The sequence below is a fragment of the Magallana gigas genome, chromosome 7 (assembly GCF_963853765.1).
Source record: "Magallana gigas chromosome 7, xbMagGiga1.1, whole genome shotgun sequence".
Classification (NCBI taxonomy): Eukaryota; Metazoa; Mollusca; class Bivalvia; order Ostreida; family Ostreidae; genus Magallana; species Magallana gigas.
In genome coordinates this window covers 1,833,237-1,858,371 of record NC_088859.1, presented here as the reverse complement: position 1 = coordinate 1,858,371, position 25,135 = coordinate 1,833,237, and the positions used below count along the sequence as shown (strand labels likewise).

Here is a 25,135-nt window from a genome sequence, read left to right as displayed (position 1 = left end):
CAATGATACTACCTCGGGGTAAGAACTCTGATGCCAGCGAAATGGAGACATTACCGGACTCAGTTCCATGTCGGAGCCAGCAAGTGACAGACTGCTGGAGCGGCTGGAGGCGAAAGTCCGGTTTGTAAACACTGGAGCGGGGTGCACCGGCATCACCACCACAGGGTTCTGGCGGTATGGGTTAGCCTCATGTCGTAAACACTCCTTCTCATTTTTCCTATTCAATGTGACAAAAAATATACATGCAAATGTTAAAAACCTATTACCTTAATTACTATTCAGCAGTAAAATGGACTTCTGGCTATTTCAATCATCATCAAGCTACTTATTACATACAGTAGTAAGCAAACATTAAGAAATTCAAGTAGAATTTAGATATTGACTTAATCAAAACATATTATTGAATAATTAATTTAACACGATTTAGAAACAATTAGACACGATTTGAGCTCAAACTTTAAAATTTTATTTGTCAATTTTTAATGTTTAGAATGGTTATAATAGGTATTTTTAATGCTTTGTCAAAATTTGAAAGTCAAAGATTAAGTTATAAGCAAGATACAGAGTTTGAAATTCTTTATTTTGTATTCAAAGCCCAAATCTTGTTATTGTTTACATATGTGTTGTACTGGTTTATGTTTCAATCAAATGTTGCTTTCTTCTATTGATAATATTATTTACAAACACATTGAATCACTTTACCTAGTTTGCCACACGTCATTTTGTCAAAGAAATGGTAATTCCATACATACAAATATAAGACTCGAGTTTTGTTTACATAACAATGATTTCTGACCTCTGTATCTCTCTTATAACTTGATTTCTAACATTCTAATTTTGGTCAATCATTCAAAATGCGCAAGTTAACCATTTTATATAAAAAAAAATGGAAAAATATTTTTTTTATAAAAATCGTGTCCAAGACCCTTTAAGTGTAGATGTCCTCAATATCATTGCAAAATTAATGCGAGATATCTTTGAGACTGCAATAAGAGGAGACAAACCTGCAGAATATGATGAGAACTACTGCTACAATGATCAGAATGAACGCTCCAGCCCCCACTGTGGACCCCACAATCAGACCAGTGTTGTCATCTGAAAATCAAAGTATAGATACATGAGTAGATGTTTTTGTACAGGAGGATGTCAAGAAAAGGATTTTAATTTGCCAATCAATTTTGTTTTTTTAAAGTACTATTCAAGAAGAATAATGTTTTCAAAAACTACTGTAGGCAATGGTATGACTGTCAATACATTTGAAAATTAAAGTTGGTTGTATAAGCAAGGAAATAAAAATGTTCATTCCTACCTGCTTGTATATTGACTTTTCTGTTATTCTCTACAAGTAAAAGAATATTTCATTCAATACAAAAAAAGTACTTTTCATCAGTGTTACAAAATACTGTATGAAGTGATAAAGCTGTGGAAATGACAGTTGTCTGGCCCTATACCTGTACAGTTCCCACCCTCTTGACGTGTGAATCCTTCCTTACAATCACACCTGTAGTACTCCGAGGTATCCCGACACACTTCATTCGGGCCACACTCTGCTACAGAGGTCTGACATTCGTTGACGTTTCCAACCACACATTCAGAGGGGCGACGACTTCCCTCCAGTAGAGTGGTCCGACCGGTCGGACACCTCAGACACCGTGACTGACCACGGGCGGGCTGGTACTGACCTAGAGGACACAGGGTGCACTGGTTCTTGGAGGAGAACGACCCAGCAGGACACACGGCTACAACAGCAAGAGGTATATATAGTATGTATCCTATTAATTAAAGTCATACATAAAAAGTTTGCATATAATACTATTGATTACTTGTCCATAATTACATTTTACATTCTTTAACGACTTATTTAAATAAGGAAAAAATTGTCCTTTATCTGAGTTTTTCAGAATAAATTATCTTAAAAATGTAATCATTACTTATTTTTATTCAATATAACAATTTTAGAGACTTATAATGAAAGTTATAAAAACTGAACAGAGTAGACATGATGTGTTGAGCTTACTGATGTTACAATGGTTGACTGAGGTGGCACCCGTGTCTGGTGTGGTGGTGCCGTAGGGACAGGACTGACAGGAGGCCTGGTTCGACTGAGCCTTGTAGAAGCCATGTCTACACAGTACACACACCCCACTGACAGACAGCTCCTGCCCCGCGAGGCATCCAGCTGTAAATTCAACAATACAAAGCTATGAAGTAAAATTAATGTTATCTTTCATAAATTAATTCTGCAGTTATCTTAATTATCTTATTGTAACTGAATGAAATCATCTAGATAATTCAAAATTATAATTTTAGAAATAAGGTAATGCATGGCACCAGCTACATACATCAACCTTCTAAATATACTGTTACTGAATTACATGTATGACAGTTATGCAATTAAGGCAGAAATGTAATCAAGTGAGATTTCAACTTTTCATTGTATCAGCTACAAACTAGCATTGATGTACATCGACTCTGTAACTAAATCATTGCAGCCATGAAAATAAGGAAGAAATAGAAAAATCTAGGAAGTATCAGCATGAATCAGCTCCCTACATGTACACTGGTCTGCTGAGGTGGCTCCCTCCTGGGCGGTCATCTGACCGCTGGGACACGACCGACACATCCTCCGCCCCGAGGCTTCCTGGTAGTACCCCCGGGGACACTTCCTACACACATTGGTCACATCCTCCGCATACTGTCCAGCTGGGCACACAGCTATTGAAAAAATGAATGCATACATGTATATTGATTTTAATTAATGCAATGATATTTATTATAGAATAATCGCCAGCAAAATACAGGACTGCTTGGTTTAGGAATTTTGATATTGCAATTACATAGCACTTGTCATGGCTAGAACCAAACATACTAAATTAAATCAATTAAAAAGTTGATTTCACAGGGAGTCCTTGATACTTACTGTAGCATTGTGAGATGTATTTTGCCCCTGGGTCTTGAGTCGTTTGACCCAAAGGACACGGGATGCAGTTAGTCTGACGTTCTTGGTCGTTATAAAAGCCGATTGGACACAACTCACATGTACTAGATGTTTGGTTGTGGAAGCTTCCCATGGCACAATTCACTGAAAATAAATGAAAAAAATATATGAAAACCTTAAGTACAATATGAGGAACTTCTTTTCATTTTATTTCAGAAGCTTTTGTTAGTTTCCATGTACATGTATTCAGTTAAGAAGGTTTCTATCCATAATTATTCACAAAAAAGGATGTAAACAAAGGTGCAACAATTCTCTTTGTTAAGTGACATTTTTACATCCTCCTTTTTACTTACTCGTTATATAACATGCATTATAATTAACACCTCCTCTGTTTAAACATATACTGGGCCTTTGTATAGAAGCAGTAGTTACCACAGTATTCCGTGCTGTCCATGCGTTTCAGCATCTGCCCTTCCATACAGTTACACTGCGTGGTGACGATCACAGAGTCATTCTTGGCAACAAAACCATCAGTGTTAAACTCGCCTTTCTTCACGTAGGTCTTAATACTGTCCAATGGCTGCAGACTTGTTGTCTCCAAAGACGTCCTAATACAAAAGTTAATCTTAGATAAAACTTAAAAAAACATGCTTAGAGAAATCCATTAACACAAAGCATTGTCCAAATTTTTTCTGGTTTATCACTGCATCTATACCTATGTATTTTCAACAAATATTTCATTATGGCATAAATGATATAGCAGCAGGCATTGCCAACACAAGTCATCTCTATAAACTCACTTGTTTACAGGGAAATTGAATCGGACGAGGTATGAGTTGTCTGGAACCTGTCTACGCTTCCTGCGGGAACTGATGTCGCCGGAGCAGTGGATCTTGACGATCATGTTACAGCCTTGACCCGGACACAGTCCAAACTCACGGTTCCACTTGGCCATGGTTTGGCTGAAGATCTGCTTTAGTCTCTCTGTCAGATCATCTGTACATTCAGGGCCGTCAAAACTAATGGTCCCCGTCACTCCCGCAGCAGGTGGGGAGAACGCTAAAAATAGAAACAGCATGAGGGACTGAATAATAATATAACAGTAGAATTTTCATGTCAAGATCTAAAACTCTGACAGTTTTTATAAGAAACCTTGTAAGTAAATAAGCTCTCTAAATCATCCACAATGAATCTGCAACAAATCAACTAGTTTGTGGGTGATACTTCTATGATTGCTGTAAGGTCATCACACAGCTTGACCCCTGACTTACCAGCGCAGGCAGGGAAGGTGAAGTTGTCTCCTCTGGGTGGGTCCCACAGTCCGGAAAGGCCACACTGATAGGACTGGGGGACAGGTTCACTAAAGGTGTGGGTGTGGGGGTCCTCACAGGACAGCCAGCAGTACCTACGACTCCCAGAACTCCAGCAGCTGTGATTTACCCCTTCTGGGACCTCTGGTATTTCACAATCAAAGGCTACAAAAAACAAAGCGAACATAAAATAAAAATTGAATTCAGGATTGCATTAAAGTATGAATGATGGCACCTCATGATAGGATTTTTATTAAAACTGCATTTGCAAGGCTTCCTAGTTGATGTACTCTGAATACAGTGAAATCCCATTAATGTTAACTAATGTAACTGAGAAATTCACTGCAGCTACAGTAAAATCAGAGGTGATTCAAGCAGTTCTTACGAGTGACAGCAACGTGGAAGCTACAGTTAGCAGTGTTGTTGGCAGCATCAAAGGCAACATAAGTGATGGCATATTCCCCATAGGCCAGGACTTCACCTAAAACAAAAGAAATGTGCAAATGTAATAACATTAAGTTTTGTACTCATAGTGGAATATAAAGAGATTATCTTAAAAGTTTAAAAAAAATTATGACAAATCTAATTTACTGTAAAAAGGTCAATGTTCATTTACCTGGTCGGTGAGTTTGGAACACATTGATTACTCCAACATCATCCGAGAAAATTGGCTCCGTCCAGTTGACTTGGCTCAGTCTGCTCTGACTGACCACACGGAAATCCCCGGGGCAGCTATGGACTGTGGGGGGATTCTTGTCCACTCTGATGCTGCAGTCATGTCCTTTATAGCCCGGTGGACAGCGCTCTCCCCCACAGGCCGAGGGTTCGATCACCTCAAGGTCCCCCCCCATGTTGGCTAGCAGCTCCAGCCAGGTGTGTGTGAAGCCTGTCCCGGGGAGACAGGTCTTGGACAAACTTGAGATGTAGGTCTCCCCTATTTGTTCTGGGAACACCAGTAGTTGGCTGACCTCTCCATAAAACTGGACCTGACCAGGCTCCTGGTGTAATGGCTGGCCAAGTAATATCCTCACCCTGGGGGAAACAATCACACTGAGTCAGAAGCTCATACAGTAAAACACGGTTCTAATGAAGTGCAAGGGAAGGGGCAATTTTGCCTCATTATAAGCATAGTTCATAATAGCCATCAAGTTTACAACATGAAATAAAGTAAAAGCGAATGAAAATTATTTCCCTGTAAGCATCAAATCATTAAAAGCGTATTCATTGTACGGTAACTGTGTTTTGCTGTATATTTACTTATAAATAATGTCACATTAAATTTTTGGATTATATAAAGTAAACATCAAAGAGAATGATGGTTGCTGGATTCTGGCGGCACTTTACTAACCGACTAGGCAAGCTCATCTGGTTGTCACTTTTTATCTTGGAGCCATTAAAATAGAGCGACCATGAGTTGGAATTTTTCTTGCTCCAAGTAAAGCACACATGGTTCCAGTGGCCATTGTTTAGGCTAGAGGGTCCAAACCAAGTCTTGGTGTTATAGGTCACTGAATAGTTCTTCTCTTGAATCTCCAAAATTTCATGTGTGTCATTTCTGAACAAAAAAGTACTTCAATCAGTTTAATCAATATATCTATATCTGCAAGTCATGCTATTGACTGATAAAAATTTTTTCCAACAAATCACTAAAAATTCCATGGTTTTGCATTTATTTCACTCAAAATGAAAATGGCAAATTGATCTTTGAACTTCCTTACACTGCTAGGGTGAGAATGTTTTTATTTTGGCCGGCTTTGAAGGACCGCACCCACAAGCAGACAGACATCTCATTCTCCACAGAGATCCAGGCAGAACTAGATGATCTGTTCAAGCCGTGGAAAAACAGGTCAAAATCAGACGATTTCACTGAAAGCAACAAAAAATTTAAAAACCTGATAATCGTTCATAATTTAAAACCTTATGGTTTCCTCAAACAGAATGTATTATATTAAGTCCTTAAATCAAATACTGTGCAAAACAAAAGTCAAATTTCACTGGCAGTGGAGTTATGTACTACACATAGGTGGACTTCAAACAAAATGCATAGTTTATGAAGTTTATATTTATTATTTAACAACAAATTTCAAATCTTCCTTTGTTTACCTTTTCCACAATCAAATCCAGTATATTGTTGTGTGCAGAGACAGGTTCCGTTTCTACAGGTTGCACCATTTTGACAGATGTTCTGATGAAGGCAGGGATCTGACTGGACGTCACACCTCCTCCCTGTGAACCCCGTGGTACAGCTACAGTTGAACCCTTTCTCACCGTCCGTACAGGAGCCACCATTCTGACAGGGACCCGACTCACACGTGATGATGTCTTCTGAACAGTTGTGGCCAGTATAACCTACAATTTTACAATAAATTGAGCAAAGGCATTTGGAACAACTATATCCATTCATATTAAATTAATATGTGAAGAGCATTTAAAACAAGAGTCCCAGGGGCCCATTGCTCACCTGAGCAACAATAGCCATAACTCTGATTAAATCAGCATTATAGTATCTAATTCAAAATATCTTGACAATTTAGTAGAGTAGATCTTGCACAAAAAGTTAAAAAATCTTCCTATGTTTATCCACATATTTATATGTTAAAATCTAAGCCCCTTTTGTGGTTTCAGTATTTGTGAGAAGATTTTTCTCTATTCCTATCTAAAAATCCCCCCATTTGTGGCCCCACCATCTTTAAGGAACTTTAATTAAAAATTGTATTCCAATCTTGTTGATACTCATACATGTACAGAAAATCTTGAACTCTGTCTGTTTCAAGGGCAAAGCTACTCACCAGTATCACAGATACAGAGGTAGCCATGAAGGCCCGATTCCATGCACGTCCCTCCATTTTGGCAAGGGAGAGAACTACAGTGTTTAAGTTGTTCCGTACAGTCACTGCCTGTGAATCCCGGCGGGCAGCTAAAGACAGGAAAAAGGTCAACATTAAACAAACATCAACTATGAAAAGTATTCTTCAAGAAAACGCTGTTATCTCTAATCTTGAAAGTACAGTAAAACTTGGTTATAGCGAAGTGCGAGGGTCCAATGGATTTACTTCGTTATATCCGTAATTTGTTATATTCGTATAACGAATTTGTAATAATAACTATAGCGAATTCACAGCATACAAGTTTTCTTTTGCAAGACTACAATTTTTGCTTATTGATGCTTAAAATAAAATTACATTCCTTTGATACCTTCAATAATCAGATTAAGAACTGAAAAATTTACATGAAAATAAATTCATTCAAACTATTATGTTAAATGGTAGAGCAAACTTTTTAAACTGTAAGGAACTTCGTTATAAAAGTGTTAAATTTCGTTATTATTCACCTCTACGGAACTCAAAATCTGTTCGCTATATCCGTAAATTCATTATATCCGAATTCGTTATAACCCTAAAATTTTGCAAATATTTGATAAGAAATCGCGATATCTGAGAATTCGCTATATCCGTGTTCGTACTAAACGAGTTTTACTGTAAAAAACTTCAATATCTAAATGAAATAATGCATAATGCAAGCATATTTCTTGAGCACAAAAACAAAATCGAGAAAGTATTTTTTTTGTATCAAACACTCATGAAATAATGATTGTCACATCAAAACCAAATAGGAACTACCAACCTGCAGGCAAATCCATTGAGAAGATCTAGACAGGTGCCCCCATTTATGCATGGATTAGGGTGGCAGTCATTGACATTGACATCACAGGTCTTGTTGGTGTAGCCCTGGGGACAGGTACAGGTAAACCCATTCACCTGGTCTACACAGACCCCTCCATTTAGACAGGGCTGGCTGTCACACTCATCTATCTCCACCTGTATCAAAGGATAATCATATTAGTGAATCATATATGTACAGTGTTTTCCTTACCTGACAGTAGGGCCAAGTGAATTATACGTGTACAGTGTTTTCCTTACCTGACAGTAGGGCCCAGTTAATCATACCTGTACAGTGTTTTCCTTATCTGACAGTAGGGTCCAGTGAATCATACGTGTATTGTGTTTTCTTTACCTGACAGTAGGGCCCGGTGAATCCTGCCACACAGTCACACCTCTCTGCTTCAGTGTTACAGGTACCTCCGTTCTGACATGGCTGGGGACAGCTGTGGATTCTTGTCTGACACCATTTTCCTACAACAGGAAAAACAAGCTCAGTATAACTCAATACATACAGTGTATGCTAGATGTAGTAAATATTCATTTGGACACAAAGTCAGTTTAGGTACAGAGTATCCCCTTGTTAAATGCATGTTTATCCATTCTCTTATTAAATAGATGTGAGTCAATGCCCTTATTAATGTCCATTTACCCTCTTTACAGGTTGATTATCTGTTTTTTTTAAATGCTCATTTACCAAGCCACCCATAAAATTTATGCCTACCCACCCCAAAGTAAGTAAATAATGAATTAGGAAGCCCTGAATTGGATATGGGTTCTTTAAATGGACCTAGGATAAGCCAGGAAAACCTCTGATACACGACTACCCACTCCCCACAGTAAGTACATTCTTACCTGTCCATCCTTCCCTACAGACACAGCTGTAGTCATTGTTCCCATCAATACAGTCCACGGCGGTGGTCAAGTTACAAGGAAATGGGGAGCATTCATCTTTATTGATTTCACACCTCTTTCCCTCAAACCCTGCAACAGTTAGAGCATTAAACAATAATCAAAAGCACAAAGGAATAAAGAATAACTGAAAGGGAATAATTCTATACTGTATAGAGGGTCATTTTTGCCCTGGGCTATTTTTGCACTTCTGCACTTGCAAACGGTTTTGCTCCTGTCTGAATTTGTCCAGAGACAGTTAGAAACAGATTCTCTTTATCATAAAGTTGACATAGTTTTTAAAAGATAGTTTTGAATTTGTCTGGCCTTTAATTCACTTGCTAACAACATGGGAAAAAGGGGCAAAAATGAATCAAGGGCAAATATTTTTTGAATACAGTATTACAAATATTTGGTACATTGATCAGAAGAGAATGGGTTGAAAATGAATGTTGCATAAAATTTAGTTGACCTCTTGAAGTACAATCACATGTTTAGTATAATGTACCATTATCTGATATGCTATCGTCTAATACCCAGTCACTACTAGACTATTAGAGGAAGGTTTCCAAACAAGACAAAAATCTAACATAAATGCTTTATTGCCTAAGATGCCAGGTATGGTTTTAACGTTGACACGGTACATGATATATACAATCTTCATGTAACTTCTGTATTAAGTTAATCACAATAGATAATGTTGGTCGCTCTCATGAAAGGCAGAACAAATAATTGAACATGAACATCTACATCTGAGCATGTTCAGTAAGAGACCTACCTGGGGGGCATGCACATCTGAAGTCATTGTTCCCTGGGATACAGCTAGCGTTGTTCATGCAGGGGTTGGCTGAACACTCATCCAAGTTGTTGTTGCAGTACTTCCCAGTGAACCCAGGCTGCAAAATGTAATAACATTCTATAGCTAGATCACGGTAAAGAGTGACATTTTAAAGAACTTTGCATGTACATTATATTCACATTTCACAAGAGTATTTGAGAATAATTGGTCTTAAAGCCATTAAATATAATCATTTCACAGCAAGGCTTTGACAAACAAGTTTGTATTTGCAAAATATGTGTACTGATACATAGGCAAAATGTTCTTGATTATTCTTATTTATTTGACAAATAAATTTAACCACTGAATGGATTTTCTTACCATGCAGACACAGGTGAAGTTGTCGATGCCATCAATACAGTGTCCATTCTCTCCACAGAAACTGTGCTGACATTCATCCACTAGGGCCTCACACTCTGACCCAGTATATCCTTCAAAGAACCCAACATTTAACTCACAGATAAAGAAATACAGAGATGTAAAATCTCAAATATTTAATATGCATAATATTATATGAAATATATATGGAAATCGTAACTTCTAAGGAACATCCAAATCAAGCCACAAAAAAAAAAACTATTAAAGATCCCATGATAGTAAGACAAAGAACACCTGCATACAGGTGAAAGGTAGTTACCTGGGAGACAGGAACACTTGCCGCTGACCGGGTGCTTGACCCCGTTATTGAAGCAGGTACTGACTGTGTCCGACTCTTTGGACGTACAGTTGATTCCTGAATAGCCAGTCTCCTGTGAAGAGAGTGAACGTCCTTCATAAAACCCAATACAAAAATTAGAAAGCTTGTCATCATGATATAGTTGATAACTAGAACTGGGAAATCTTACCGAACAATCACACTGGTATTGACCAATCAAATCAATGCATCTACCACCATGGAGACACGGATTGGATGAGCACTCATCAACGTCAATGGAGCAACTGTAACACAAAAATATATCAATGAAACATTTTGACAACAGTCAGGATTTTTAAAATGGTTTCTAGCTGTTGCCTGTAGTTTATTTACCTTGGTCCTGTGAATCCTTCGTAACAGTTACATTGATATTCCCCCTCACTCAGTCTACAAGTTCCATGGACACAGGAGCAATGGGACAGGGGGGCCTCGCAGAAGTCACCGGTGTAACCTTCAACAACAAAAAAACCATTTCATATAAGTCATCTCTACAGCCAAATACCTGATTAAATTAATGCAATGATCTATCTTTCATGCTATTACACTTGGTGATGGGTGGGTGGGGGTGAAGTAACTGATCATGGTATTACACTTTGTGATGGTTGGGTGGGGGTGAAGTAACTGATCATGGTATTACACTTGGTGATGGGTGGGTGGGGGTGAAGTAACTGATCATGGTATTACACTTGGTGATGGGTGAGTGGGGGTGAAGTAACTGATCATGGTATTACACTTGGTGATGGGTGGGTGGGGTGTAGTAACTGACCTGTTGGGCACAGGCAGACAGGGCTGTTGTTCTGGACACTACATGTCCCTCCATTAAGACAAGGCTCTCTGTCACACACATTGTAGCTATCCTCACAGTGATAGCCTGAAACACACAGAAATACATATATGAGAGATGATCGAAAAACTTTTAATAACTTACACATATCAGAGTCATCTAAGATTGTAACGGAGTCTTACCGTGGTACCCCTGAGAACAAACACAGCTGTACCAATTGTTCTGCAGGTCTGACTGACACATCCCTCCATTCTGACAAGGTGAGGGATTCTTGTCACAGAAATCAACCACTGAAATGATTAATCAATTTTACATCATTAATAAACTTCAGATTTCCAGCAGTGGTGAATGCAACCATCATTTACTCAATCACACTCCTAATACCGGTAGCTTTTATTTCAACCTGGAAGTATCATTTTTGCTTGGCTCGAAAGTTATGACTAAGTCTCATTTTAAGTATAGACAAATATGTTATGTACAAACTACACATGTGAAGTACTGAATCAGGATATGGCCTTCACTTAAGTGGTTACCTTGACAATCTGATGAGCTGGATTTTCCCACACCGTCTGTCACCTGGCCCTGAGGACAGCGGGTGCAATTGGTGGACATCTCTGAGCTGGAGAAGTGGTTCCACGGACAGTTCAAGCAAGGTTCCAGCCCTGTGTCACTGTACTGTCCCGCCGGACACTTCGCTAAAACACAAATATTGCTTTACACTAAAAGTATTTGTACCTTTTAAAACAAAGTTACTCATATATAAACAGTAGATTTCACACATATAATACATGTAGATGTGCCAAACCTGGTTTAAAGAAAATAAGCAAAATTAATATATATGCAGTATTGAAAAATACATTGGGTATACATGTATTTAAATCCTTTTTGATGGTTAACTAAGTTCTGGGTGAGACTTGAGATCCACCAGATTACTTACTCTTGCACTGTGCTGAGCTGACAGCCCCGGATTTCTCAGTGGACATCCAATTACTACATGCAACACAGGACCTGGCCCGTTGCTGGTTGGTGTATTCACCCTGAGGACACCTAATACAGGGCTGTAGTCCGTTCTCTGAGTATTCTCCTGGCTGGCAGGGCTCTGAAAGTTGGAATCAAAGCTTTCATTGATCTAACATCTATACATATGTAAAGTACATACACCTGATACTGTCTGCAAAAAACTTTGAGATCCATCTAACATTTTAACACATATACATGTAAATACAAATAACTGATAGGTTCTAGCTAAGGATGGATAAACAGTACAGTTATCTCTGAGGCTGGGTATAAGATGTACACTGTACAGTTATCTCTGAGGTTGGGTATAAGATGTACACAGTACAGTTATCTCTGAGGCTGGGTATAAGACAATCGCTGTACAGTTATCACTGAGGCTGGGTATAAGACGTACACAGTACATTTATCTCTGAGACTGGGTATAAGATGTACACAGTACAGTTATCTCTGAGGTTGGGTATAAGATGTACACAGTACAGTTATCTTTGAGGCTGGGTATAAGACAATTGCTGTACAGTTATCACTGAGGCTGGGTATAAGATGTACACTGTACAGTTATCTCTGAGGTTGGGTATAAGATGTACACAGTACAGTTATCTCTAAGGCTGGGTATAAGACAATCGCTGTACAGTTATCACTGAGGCTGGGTATCAGATGTACACAGTACAGTTATCTCTGAGGCTGGGTATAAGACGTACACAGTACATTTATCTCTGAGACTGGGTATAAGATGTACACAGTACAGTTATCTCTGAGGCTGGGTATAAGATGTACACAGTACAGTTATCTCTGAGGCTGGGTATAAGATGTACACAGTACAGTTATCTCTGAGACTGGGTATAAGATGTACACAGTACAGTTATCTCTGAAGCTGGGTATAAGATGTACACAGTACGGATATCTCTGAGGCTGGGTATAAGATGTACCCAGTACAGTTATCTCTGAGGTTGGGTATAAGACGTTTACTGTACAGTTATCTCTGGGAATGGCTGAACTTACTGAGACATGAAGTGGTGTTTGGGTCTGAGTCACACAGCTTACAGTCCCATGGGATTAAGATCCCACTCTCCAGGCTCGGACAACGCTCACACGATTGGCTGCTCTGGTTGGCATAATAACCAAGATCACATTGATCTGCAGAAAAAAAATCACCATTAATTTTGTCTGGCATGCACAAAAAATATATTAACCAGATGCTGACTCTATATCTTCTGCACAATAATGTTAGATTATCAGGCAAGGATAGAAACGTTGCATGAGCTTTATAAAATAAAACTGAAGTTGCACACTTACTACAAATTGGGTCGGTCTTGTTGAGCACACTGTCTATGGGGCATTCAATGGCTTGTCGTGAAGCGGTCAGGGTGATGTTCGCCCCCCCACAGTCTGGGTACTGGGGGTAGGAACCAGTCTGGTATTTCTGCACCAGCTGTTGGGTAAAGTTGTCCATGCACTGGAAAAATATCTGTCGGTGGACATTTAACTGGATCACGAGAACTTGTATCACGAGGGAGTCCTGTAACAACCAATCATCTTTCAGAATATTTGGCAACATCCAAATTAATGCCAAAGACAATGGAAAACAACCCTAGGTGTCCCTAACGTATCTACAGTTATTATAAAACTTATGGTACATTTACTTCCAATCCAAAGTATCAACAACTAATACCAGTTAATCAACATTTTAATCTAAGCCAAGAACAATAACAAAGTCTTACTGTATAACTATCTACAGTATAAAATAGGAATTTAATAAGGACCAAAGGACTGTATTCCTGAGAAGTAGGTATGGAATTATCATATGGATAATTCATTAAAACTCTTATGACAACTTTTAATTCACCAAGTTTTCAATATTGATTGAGTATTTGGTGTTTTTGTCTTGTTTCTTTATCCATTAGTTTGATTAGTTTTTAAATGTTTGTGGGAATTATTGAGGGAGGACGTGCCACTTTTCAACAAATGAGAATGCATTGTTGGACAGTAAGGTGGGTTTATAAAGACCAGAAGATTAGATACTTTACAATATCAAACACTTGTTGCCCAATCCTATCAGGCACATGTATTTCATCATAAAGCATCAAATAAACATACAATTGTTGTCAGTTCTTTTCCATGACATAACTGTCGTACTATATATCGTGATATCAATATCAATGAAGGCAGGGTTTTTTTTGTGAATTCTGCCTCTTACATTCCTTTTCAGGAATTTACATTGAATATGACAAGAGATGAATGTTACAGACAATATGCAAATGCTGAAAGAAAATGGTTACAAAGCACCCAAGTCACTTAGTACAGAAGACAGTATCATGGCAAATACACAACGAACAGGCTACTCATCCAACAGACTACAGAATGTCTACAGAATGTCTATAGAATGTCTACAGAATGTCTACAGAATGTCTACAGAGGTATGCTGTCCAGTCCTCAGATCAGACTTAAACATTTCCAGAGAATGATGTTCCCACCTATCCATCAACTAAGATGTACACTGTGTCTGTTTTACCAAAATATGATACAATGGCCAGAAAGCATACCTCTATATAACATTGACTCTATGTAACAAAGACTCTATATAACACAGACTTACAGTTACTCAAATCTCTCTGGTTTACTTGAATTGCATGCTCTCCATATCATTTCTTGATATTACCAAACATTTTTAGTAAGCAGATACTCTTGAGAGTTTTTCCGAGAATGAAAATTAAAGAAACAAAATACCATTAAAAATAAACAAAAAACCCCAGAGACCTGAGTAATTCAATAAACATTCACATGATACTTTGTTAGAATACCAATCTATTAGATAAAACATATATTATTCAAATACATGTAGGAATAATACTTGTAGGTTATCAAGGAATATTGTTATACTTTCGTTCCCATGGCTTTGCAATATTGCAGATATCTAGTGTCTATGACACTTCATACAGTTGTATTATGCAATCTACAAAGTGTCCATATTTAATATATGATATTTGATCTGCATCAACATCAGTCAATTCAATTAAATACAGTCAAGGACCCACTAAAATCTGTCTGCCTGTATAGTTCTAAGCCTTGTTTTTTCACTATATAAACATTTTTTTTAAACTTTAAAAAATCATTTTTTTCAGTAACAACCCACTTTTCATATTTATGAATAAGAAGAAATATCTTCTGTGTGTTTTTTTTAACTCAAATGTAAGTATTAGATCATCAAAACCTGGATCTGTTAAAAAAGAACTAATACAAACAAAGCCCTATATTCATGACAACTGTGCTGAAATGAATAAAACATAATAATAATCATTGATCAAGGCTGCTACGCACCCTCTACCAGCCAGTAACCTATAGTTATCAGAGAGTGTGTAGATCCCGCCCCTGGTGTAGACCACCGCTGACTCAGGGTCTGTGGTGACAAGGTGTCTGACTGTTGGACAGTGAGTGTGTTATAAGCATTGTTTGTTATTAAGGCAGGTTACTACGATTCAGTGCTCATATATATATATACCTCCTTGATAACTTTTCCCTTGTTTGTACGTTTTTCAGTAACGTGAAGAGTATAGAGGAATGATTGGTCACCCTTAAAACAACAGAAATCAAAAACATGCCGTGAATTTGCTACTTACATTGTCCATCTATGCATTAAAAAAATAAATATAATAGTGATAAATGCATCATCAGTTTTATGTGATGCCCATAATAGAATCAATTAAAAGTTGATACATGTATTCGGTTTGCATCTATGTTTTGAACATAGATCAGAAGATCATAAGACCATTCTTACACATTGCTGATTTATTTACTTGATAATCAAAGCAGTCCTGACCAACCGCTATCATTTTAGTGATTATTAAGTTATTAATGGTGTGATTTTAGTACAGCATGTTAAAACTCACAACATATAAAAAGAAGCTAGTTATCAAACGTAATATGCCAAAGGCCACAATGGAAAAACCAAAATAAAATCAAAACCAAAATGTCCCCTCCCAAATGAACAGATTCATTGGGTTAGTGCTATTAAAGGGGAAACTAGTTCACTTTTGACAAATATTTCTGAAAGCAATACATACACAAAAAAAACAAGTTAATTGTACCAATACCAATTCTATGTGAAATCAATAAAAGGTGGGCATATCTTATTATCTAAATCTTCATTCCTGGATTCTATTAGGGCTTTCAGTTTATTGTTAAGAATAAAGAGTGCAATTTAAAAATTATGGTCCAAGGGGTCACTTTTTGACTCCCTATAGGGTTTTAAAAGGCCTGAAGATCACAACTTTTTTAAAATTCAATTTTTATTTTGAAAGAGTTATAACGCTTTGCTCTAAGAATTAATGTAGAGCATAAAAATACTGTAGGCATACCAAGTTGTGTGTATGAGGAATGAATACTTACTTTAAAATGATTTTTTGAAAATATTCTTCTGGAAATTAGAAGTGTAGCTACTTGTTAATTTTTGAATTTATCTTTCTTTTGACACTGCACTACTCATAAGTTCCTATCTATGCAACTGGTTATACCAAGGCGTTCAGAATTTTGGAAATAGGTTGGAGATGAATTTTTTTGACATTTCATATAAAACAGGGAAAACGGGGCTGTCGAAAAGCCCTTACTTTTTGTTGAAGACAAAAAAAGTTCTAGTTAATGTTAAAATTATTTAATTATTGCAATTTTATGAAAACCATTCCACCCGTACAAAAACAATCAATCCCCTGCTTAGCCCAATCTCTTACCTGCGTTACATTGGCCTGAATTTCATAACCTAGATACAGCTCGGCATTCTTGATGCAAGTGTTGTTGGCAATTCTCAGAACATCATTGTAGATCAACATGGATACATTTTTCCTACATGAATCACTCGGAATATCCAAAGAGTAGGAAAAGTTCAAGGCTACCATTCCATTTGCATTCACATCACCTCCTACAACAAGCATTAAAGAAATCTAATTATAAATCACATAGTCACAAGTCACAACTTCAAATTTTCCGAGCTCAAAATTCGTCTCTGACCAAAAAGTATTCTTAAAATAAATGTAGTGGTACTAAGGCATTTTAAACATGTCATCTACTATTTTACTGCAATATTTGTTAACCAAAAAGCAACAAAAAAGAACAATTCACTGTTCATTTATGGAAGACAAATTCAAGAAACAACTTACTCTTGCCCTCATACAGAAAATGACAAGTTCCTGTATTGCCTTTGCTATCAGAGGCCGAGGCTGTGACATTGATGAAATGTCTCAGGGGAAGCTCCGAGTGCCTGCCCTCATAATGGTAAGAGATGGGACCGGTACCACTGTAGTCCCAGGCGGTGGCTCTCTGAATGACAGAGATGTTGGCCCGGTCAGATATCGTGTTGTATTTCTCCACTACCACCTCATCAGGGCAGGTTACGTCTGGAGGTATGTCGTCCACTGAAAAAATAATTATCAACATCACGCAGTTCAGCAACTGAAAAACTGGCGTATTCCATTCTAAATAAATTCTCCTTTACTGAACCAAAATTTTAGATATTTGTACTAACAGTATGCAAGTTTGCTATTGTTCAGCATATCTGTGCATTACATTAAGAATAAAAGACAAATGCCATTTGACAGAGGGAGCAATCTCCTACCTTGTTCCAAGAAGATTGAGCACAGCCTGCTATTGTTACTCTGATCCTTTGCAGTGATGTTGATATGTGTCTGAAAAAACAGTGTGCCATATATTCAAATACATCTATTCATACACTGTAGAATTGTTAAAATTTGCTGAGGCCAATTGTCCTTGTCCTTTAGAGGCTCATTGGATTGTCATTACATGGCTTTGCTTTTATTTGTTATTTAAGGTGGTATGGGACATCTGTTGATATTTATGTGGATTAAAGTACATGATAATTAAAATACTTTCGTCGGTTTATAATTTTATAATTTTACAATTATATATTTACCAAAAAATAGCTTTTAAAAATATTTGGAGATGTAAAAAATGTAAAAGCCCTTGCAGGATTCAAACTCATGACTTACAGATTTGTAGTAAACCCTCTTACCCATTGCGCTACGCCGTCAGGTGACAATATCAGGTAAGAAACTTCTTATATAGTTACACTTTATTTTTATTGTTTATTTCGATAAACAATACGTCAAACATGGAAGTGTCCCATACCACCTTAAAAAAGTCTTGAGTTTCAGAGGATGATAGTTCTTGAATAATGGGTACCCATGAAATTTAAGCCTCCACAAACATCCACAATACCAATAAGTCCCTGATTTTGATATCAAAAGTAGAGAATGTTAAGATCCCTAAAGCTGGGGCTCTGTTAATAACACGTACCTGATTCTGCAGTAGGTAAGGCTGTCTGAAGATATCAGCCGGGTGGTAGGACATGATAGGAGGCACCCCCGAGTTATCGGTGGCATGGGGCAGGGAATAATTGAAGGGCACAGGCCCATTCTTGCCCATTGTTATGTTGAGGATTCCTTGACAGTGAGAGAACACTGGAGGATGTTGGTCTGAAAGCGTAAGTTGAAGAAATAGGGTTTTTATCTTACTATAAGAGAAGTGATAATGGAGAGTGAAAACAAGCTCAGAATTTGAACAAATCAATAGTCTGCAAAATGTCTGGATTAATAACAATTGACTGTATACCAGTAATTTTTCAAAGAATCACATTTGATAGACAAAATATTAATAAACCTTGACATGATGGAGCTTCTGGAAGCCACCTAGCCACAATTTCCTCTGCGGACGTATTCAGACTTGCGCTTCGTTTCTGTCGATGTCTTCCTCCACTCAATGTCCATTTCTCCCCCTCTGATTGTCCCCACATTACCACACTTTTTGGATATGGTCTGCTTCTTTTCTTTCTACTTTTTCCTAAAAGCAAAAAATTATGTCTGTCAAAGCATTGTTTATGAATATGCAACATATCTTTTCATCATTTTAAACTGGTAACAGTCATTGATTGATTTCTTTGGTACATGTACAGTGTCCAGGTCCCTTAAGATAGGAAAATTGCCAACATTTTTGGTTAAATTGGGGAAATAAATATTCAGAAAACAATTTTGACATAATTTGAAGGGTTCGCTGTATATGGAACAAAACAATGAGAGATGAGCTTTTAGTTTATGGAGATTGCTGTGTTTAACTTTACTGAAATTTTGTCCAAATATTGAGTTCAAAGTATCTCCTGTACATTATACCAAAAATCAAGTTCAATTTCACTTATAAATCAAAATATTTTAGTTCAGGAATAGAAAAGTAGTCCTTAAATACATAGTATACCTAGAACACAGCTTTTAGTGCTTTCATTCCATTCGTAGTCAGGATGATTGCAGATATAAGTGAGACTCACAGTTAAATTTTGGAACGAACGTACTTGACAAGTGCTGCTGAGATCTTGAATGAATCGATCATTAAAAAGCTTTGAGTTGAATAGCCAAAGTTGCCTTAGGCAATTCTCTGCACGTATTCTTCGGTTCCATTCGAATGGAACGAGGCTTATATTCAGTGAAATCTGGTCCCCCAAGACCGCCACATCAATCCTTCTATACATCTGAGAGCAATCAACAGAGTTGCTTGTATTGCTGAAAGCCATGTTCATGTATCCCTTCATCTGGTTCGCCACATTATTCAGACACTCTAAGGAGGGAGGGCTGCTCCACTCAATACTGGTGTTGTACTGTAACATTAAATTTGCTGTTCTCTCTGATAGTGGAAACAAAAAAATTGTCTTTACAATCATGTTCAAATGATATAATTCAATATCTTTATATTTAAATACTGTAGCTTTTAAATTCATGCCAATAATATCTCAATAAAACAAGACAACAACTCTAGACTTACTCTCAATACATCTCTGCAGTGTTTTATTGAAGTTGTAGTTCCCCAGACAGGTGCTTGGTACAAAGCCCTTCACTTCATTCTTCTCCCATGTGAGGTTGCCACACTCCCCTGGACTGTCTGTAGGTATAACCAGGGCCCCAGGGACCACCGTCTTGGTGAATATATATTTATGTAACTCTGACCCCACACAGCCATTGTAATTGGGGTCCTCTGAGGTGGCCATCAGAACGACACTTACATTACCAACCAGTTCATCACTGCCATCAAAACTTAAATTACTAACACTAGCTGTGTCAATTCTGAATACCACATTGTAACTAAGACACATGTCATGCAAGTGATTCTTCAGCATATTCACATTTTGTGTCACCAGTTGCTTTCTGATCGACCTTTGATAAGATGAATGGCAGTTGTTGGAATACGATTTAGTCAGGGAAAATGTTACTTGTATGATGAACACTCTAATGGGCATATAGGCTAGAGATACAGTATAGCAGCGCCTGGCTTGGTGACTAAATTGGAAGGGGCTAGGACACCGGATGTCCATCGTGTACCTGAGGTCGGTCCGATTGATCCTGTTACAGATTTTCTGTGGGATTGAATTGATCTGGTTGGATACATTGATCTGAAAGCCGACTTCTAGGAGAGTTCTTATACTCTGATTAATGCAGTTCTCCAATTTGTCCAAAGAGAAATTTCGGGTTCGTAAAACAAATGGAACAGTCAATAATATCTGTAGAAAATAAACAAAATCATAAGTTTAGTACTTTGAGGTAAAAGTTCTCAGATTACGCATTATTTGAATTTTAATTACTTGTAAGAAAAAAAATACGCAAAAAGAAACTTAAACATTTTAATTTTTTCTTAGTATTTTAAGAAAGAATATTAGAACAAATTGGAAATATCAAGTGTTATGTAGCACCCCGTAACACATTGTAATACAGTGACTGGTGGGGGGTGACAACTCTAGGCTACTGAGTGGACAGACAGTCCCGAGCCTTACAGAGTATCAGGTCTAGTCTAGGTGTGAGAGTATGGCAAAGTGATGGTACAAAGTGCACACTGCAGTCTAGTACAAACTGGTCCATGAAAACCAATGCCTTTAGGATGAGTTCAATGGTGTCAGTTTTATATCATCAATCATGTTGATTTTATTTTAGAATATAAACTTCATGCAAAATCAGTAGCTTAAAGAAGCTTTTTGATGAAGTTGCAAAACAAATGAATCATATACTTTATTATGTATTCTATATCTTAAATCATGCCACTTGAAAGAACCCGGCCATTTTAAATTGCAATATGAATTTCAGTTATTTCATATTTAAAGAAGAAATTTGTCAATGAATCAGTTAATTGAATTTACTGTATGTTTCTTTATATTTAGAGAAATATGTATTCCCCTTCTTAATACATGTAGCTTAAGAAATTTTGATGAGTTCCATGCACAAAGAATACAGAAAATACACTCCATTATATATTATATTGGTCAGAGATCAATTTGAATTATAGTTTAATTTGATATTGACAAACAGAGGCATGCCATGCACACCAGCTGTACCTCATTGGGTGTGGGAGCCGTCTACAAGAGAAGCAGTGAGAAAGACTATCAGTATAGGGGTACACCTCCATATCAACAACCTATCCATTTACCATGCAGAGAGGAAGCCATTGAATAGACTGTATGTTTACCGGTACAAAATGGTTGAAATACATATGTTGTCATGTTGAACAGTCTATTTACATAAACAATGGTCAGATATGAAGCAAAGTTGAATATTCTGCTTTACACAAAATCATTGCAAAACATAAAAAAAAATATCTTAAATATAAAATTTCTGGTTTTGTTTGCATATACATGTGTATATATTACTGGTGATTTATGTAATTCAGCAGCATAAAATGCTATCAAGATTTATATTAAGAAATAAAACTGTGGAAAAAGCAAGCCCATAACTACATGAAAAGCATGCTGTGAACAGATTAAGTGATCACTCTTCTGGGGAATAAAACAAAGTCTATCTGATTCAGGAATAATGGAATCAGAAAACATTGATGAAGCATCCTGGATGATATTTAATCAAACAATTTAAAAATAAAGATTAAACAATTTTAAAAAATAAAGGAAAGGGCTTCCATGAAAATAAATGACATTGTCTACAGAAAATATCTACAAGCAAATGAAGTCTATCTAGCCTGAGTATACAGCTCCTTACCGTCTCGTTCGCCAAGAACCTAAGATCAAACTGGTCAGACTGAAAAGTAATGGATCCATTCAGATGTCATGTATTACATTCGTCCACTGTGCTGTACGCTTGTTTCTCAAAAATCTTCCACATTTTTAAGTAAATTTACATCTTTGACTTCTTTTATTACAGTAAACCAACCTTATATTCACCATCAAGAAATTTTCATGAGGTTCACTATAGCTTTATCGTTGGAAACATTTCTCACCGCTAACCAGTTCTCAAATTTTTCTGGTATATTGTTTTTTTTAGACAATGTACATCTTGTATATGATAATTAGTCATCGTTAACAAGTTTCTCCAGTTAATCACAAAATAAAGTTGTCGCAAATAAAGGTTGGTTTACAGTACTTTAGTAATAGGATGAAAAGAATAGCAAAAATGCTGATTGTCTGATTATTTTTCAAATTTAGACGACTTGAAAGGACAAAATTTTCTGTTTCTTTAAAAGTAACCAAGTGTACAGCACTCTGCCATAGCTGTTAATGTTAGCATGCCCCATGCAAACACTTAATCCCGATCAATATTGTCACTACATAAGAGAACAAGATTTACAGACAAAATATTCTTTACAATTTCAAGATTTTCAAAACTCTTTGAATTTACATCAAAGACAATTTTGAAAACCATTCTGATTCCACTTATCAACAGAATGCAAGATTACATGATGAAAATCAAGGAAAGTTGAAGTTAAAAATCGTGATCTTGTGAGAAGGACAGCTTTCTTCACGAATGAACAAATAACATATGAGCACATTTCAGTTCTAAGATGATATAAACACAAGACATGCACCTAATCTGAACACTACTGGGAACAAAGGTTTCCTTATCCTCAGCCTTTCGTATTTTTCTATTTCCTAATTTAAACATAAATCTCAGTTTAGCATGCTTTAGTAATAAGACCCAATTAGTATCTTCTGACACATGTATTTCTATAATTTGTCTGCAGCAAGAACAAATGCTTGAATGATGGGACAAACCTGGTTATAGGGCAACATTGGATCAAAAGACAGCATTGATTTGGTTTTGATCAGCTCGGCATCAGTAATGTCGCGACACAGAGGGAGTTCGGGGAGAAGCTGTATGATGGCTCGACTGGCTTCACCCACGGACCGTTCAATTCTCTCCTTCAGTTCTTTTTCACAGTCCTTTGTCGGGTTAAAGGTTTGGAACTTGAAGTATACTTCATTAACAAAGAATGGGGTCTGATCAGGTGTCACTGAAACAAGAAAAAAACAGTTTTATTTAGAAAATAAGGTTGAATCTTGAGTTGGCTATCTGTCAATAGTTGAGTGGAACATAAGGATCGCAGAAGAATGCAGCACTCAGACACGAACAAAGAGAACCTCAGTATGAAAGGATTACTCAGTTCTGATGAAAAAGAACATGCAACATGCATATCTAAAGGGAATGCCACTATTCAAAATTAAAGAACAAAACCATGCACATGTCCCAAAAAACCAGAAAGGCTTAATGAAAACGACATTGGTCGTGTTTGGAGACACATTATTTTTTTCTTTGAAAGACTGACACTTCACTTTCAATAACATTAATATCTAGATAAAAATGATACATGTAATAGATAAACAAAGGATAAAATAATTCTTTATGGAATAGTAACACATAATTACAACAAATAAAGACGACATATACAGAACATAACAGCTCAAGGTTAGCTAACCAGGGGTCTGTGTTGTAGAGATGGTAGACACAATGCTTGTAGAACTTGGCATGTGAGTTGTGGTGGTATAAACAACTGGCTGAGTACTTGTGGCAGGCCGTAACTGTGGTATCATCTGAGTTACCACGTCTGGCTCAGTGTCTGTCAGAGATGTGGCTACAAAAGCCGCAGCGGCCCTGGTGGTGTCCAGGATACAGAGATGCTGAATGGAGTCATATCTGTAGTTCTCACTGGAGCACATCCACTCACTGCGCTTGGTCAGAGTAAGGTCAGTGCGGGGGTAGACACTCTGGCACTGGTCAATAGTGTTCAGCATTTCATCAAAGATGGCAGTAACTTTGTTGTTTATTGTGCTATTGAAATCACGGGCACAAGATTCTACAGAATCTTTTACACTTCCAGAAAATCCAATTTTCAGAATAAAAATAAACTGAAAAATAGAGTAAACAAAAATACATTTAATCATTAGCAATTTTTGTTGATTTTTTTTTAATACTTTTTTTTTCAACATGTATATATTACCAACAAAAGTATAAAAATTTGCAATCTAAATTGACCCCCTAATCCCTAATTTACACAGAATTGAAATAATGTAATGACATGATAGATAGCCTACATGAGTACAAATTAAAAAAACCCACAGCTTTTTATCTTTTTCAACTTTTGACAATAACAAAAAGATTAATCTTCTAGGAAAAAAGATCAAGCTCTTCATCTTCCTACAAGTTTGAGCTTTACAACCCATGTTTGCTAAATACAAAACCCCTTTTATTGACTGATCAAACATTAGATAGTATAAAATAATTATAATCAAAATAGATTATTAGTTTTATAACTGTTTACCTCTTTGTTGAGGGAGGAAGGTTCTTCCCTTATGATGGACATAGTAATTGATTTGCAAGTTTTAGGTTTTGTTGCACTTTCAAGAGCTCTTTTGCTTGAAGTAAAGGCATTTATATATTCTCCACTAATGTACTCCTGACAGCCTGGCTCCTCATCGGCTGATGCTGGGTATCTATATGTCCAGTACGTCCCAAAATGTAGGGGAGGTATTGCTAAAAATACATGCACAATATGGTCTGTCATGGATAAACATCTTATTCTCTCATTAAGAATCACAATAATTATACCGACCTCTAAAAAAATGTAAATGATTGTTTAAAAGACATGAACTTAGATGTCACATGTTTGTGATTAATATTGATGATTGCAAAGGAAAGCCTGATCTCGGTTGATCTACACTTGTGGCGTGAGCTAGCCATGCCATT

At 37.0% G+C, this 25,135-nt stretch overlaps 1 protein-coding gene across 10 annotated transcripts in view; it reads right to left on the bottom strand.

The window, feature by feature from the left end:
• Nucleotides 1-25,135, bottom strand: part of LOC105327443 (uncharacterized) — a 61,359-nt gene that overhangs the window by 3,426 nt on the left and 32,798 nt on the right. For 4 of the 10 annotated variants that reach the window (XM_020066890.3, XM_020066892.3, XM_020066891.3 and 1 more), the window contains 43 exons: nt 24,711-24,922; nt 23,868-24,297; nt 23,167-23,405; nt 22,157-22,195; nt 21,502-21,522; nt 19,944-20,676; nt 19,383-19,805; nt 18,795-18,974; nt 18,432-18,610; nt 17,734-17,803; nt 17,279-17,533; nt 16,853-17,040; nt 15,628-15,699; nt 13,425-13,647; nt 13,131-13,265; nt 12,052-12,213; nt 11,648-11,809; nt 11,297-11,404; nt 11,097-11,201; nt 10,664-10,781; nt 10,482-10,575; nt 10,274-10,385; nt 9,958-10,067; nt 9,577-9,694; nt 8,763-8,891; nt 8,263-8,381; nt 7,873-8,066; nt 7,038-7,165; nt 6,352-6,597; nt 5,967-6,114; nt 5,597-5,803; nt 4,865-5,280; nt 4,634-4,729; nt 4,210-4,413; nt 3,739-3,997; nt 3,371-3,546; nt 2,921-3,082; nt 2,554-2,715; nt 2,018-2,179; nt 1,452-1,739; nt 1,310-1,339; nt 1,005-1,095; nt 13-217 (listed from right to left, as the gene is read on the bottom strand). In XM_020066890.3, coding sequence (XP_019922449.3) covers nt 13-217; nt 1,005-1,095; nt 1,310-1,339; nt 1,452-1,739; nt 2,018-2,179; nt 2,554-2,715; nt 2,921-3,082; nt 3,371-3,546; nt 3,739-3,997; nt 4,210-4,413; nt 4,634-4,729; nt 4,865-5,280; nt 5,597-5,803; nt 5,967-6,114; nt 6,352-6,597; nt 7,038-7,165; nt 7,873-8,066; nt 8,263-8,381; nt 8,763-8,891; nt 9,577-9,694; nt 9,958-10,067; nt 10,274-10,385; nt 10,482-10,575; nt 10,664-10,781; nt 11,097-11,201; nt 11,297-11,404; nt 11,648-11,809; nt 12,052-12,213; nt 13,131-13,265; nt 13,425-13,647; nt 15,628-15,699; nt 16,853-17,040; nt 17,279-17,533; nt 17,734-17,803; nt 18,432-18,610; nt 18,795-18,974; nt 19,383-19,805; nt 19,944-20,676; nt 21,502-21,522; nt 22,157-22,195; nt 23,167-23,405; nt 23,868-24,297; nt 24,711-24,922 — 7,910 coding nt within the window. The remainder of the gene's footprint in view (nt 1-12; nt 218-1,004; nt 1,096-1,309; nt 1,340-1,451; nt 1,740-2,017; nt 2,180-2,553; nt 2,716-2,920; nt 3,083-3,370; nt 3,547-3,738; nt 3,998-4,209; nt 4,414-4,633; nt 4,730-4,864; nt 5,281-5,596; nt 5,804-5,966; nt 6,115-6,351; nt 6,598-7,037; nt 7,166-7,872; nt 8,067-8,262; nt 8,382-8,762; nt 8,892-9,576; nt 9,695-9,957; nt 10,068-10,273; nt 10,386-10,481; nt 10,576-10,663; nt 10,782-11,096; nt 11,202-11,296; nt 11,405-11,647; nt 11,810-12,051; nt 12,214-13,130; nt 13,266-13,424; nt 13,648-15,627; nt 15,700-16,852; nt 17,041-17,278; nt 17,534-17,733; nt 17,804-18,431; nt 18,611-18,794; nt 18,975-19,382; nt 19,806-19,943; nt 20,677-21,501; nt 21,523-22,156; nt 22,196-23,166; nt 23,406-23,867; nt 24,298-24,710; nt 24,923-25,135) is intronic. The other 6 variants (XM_020066895.3, XM_020066893.3, XM_020066894.3 and 3 more) reach the window with 6 other exon arrangements.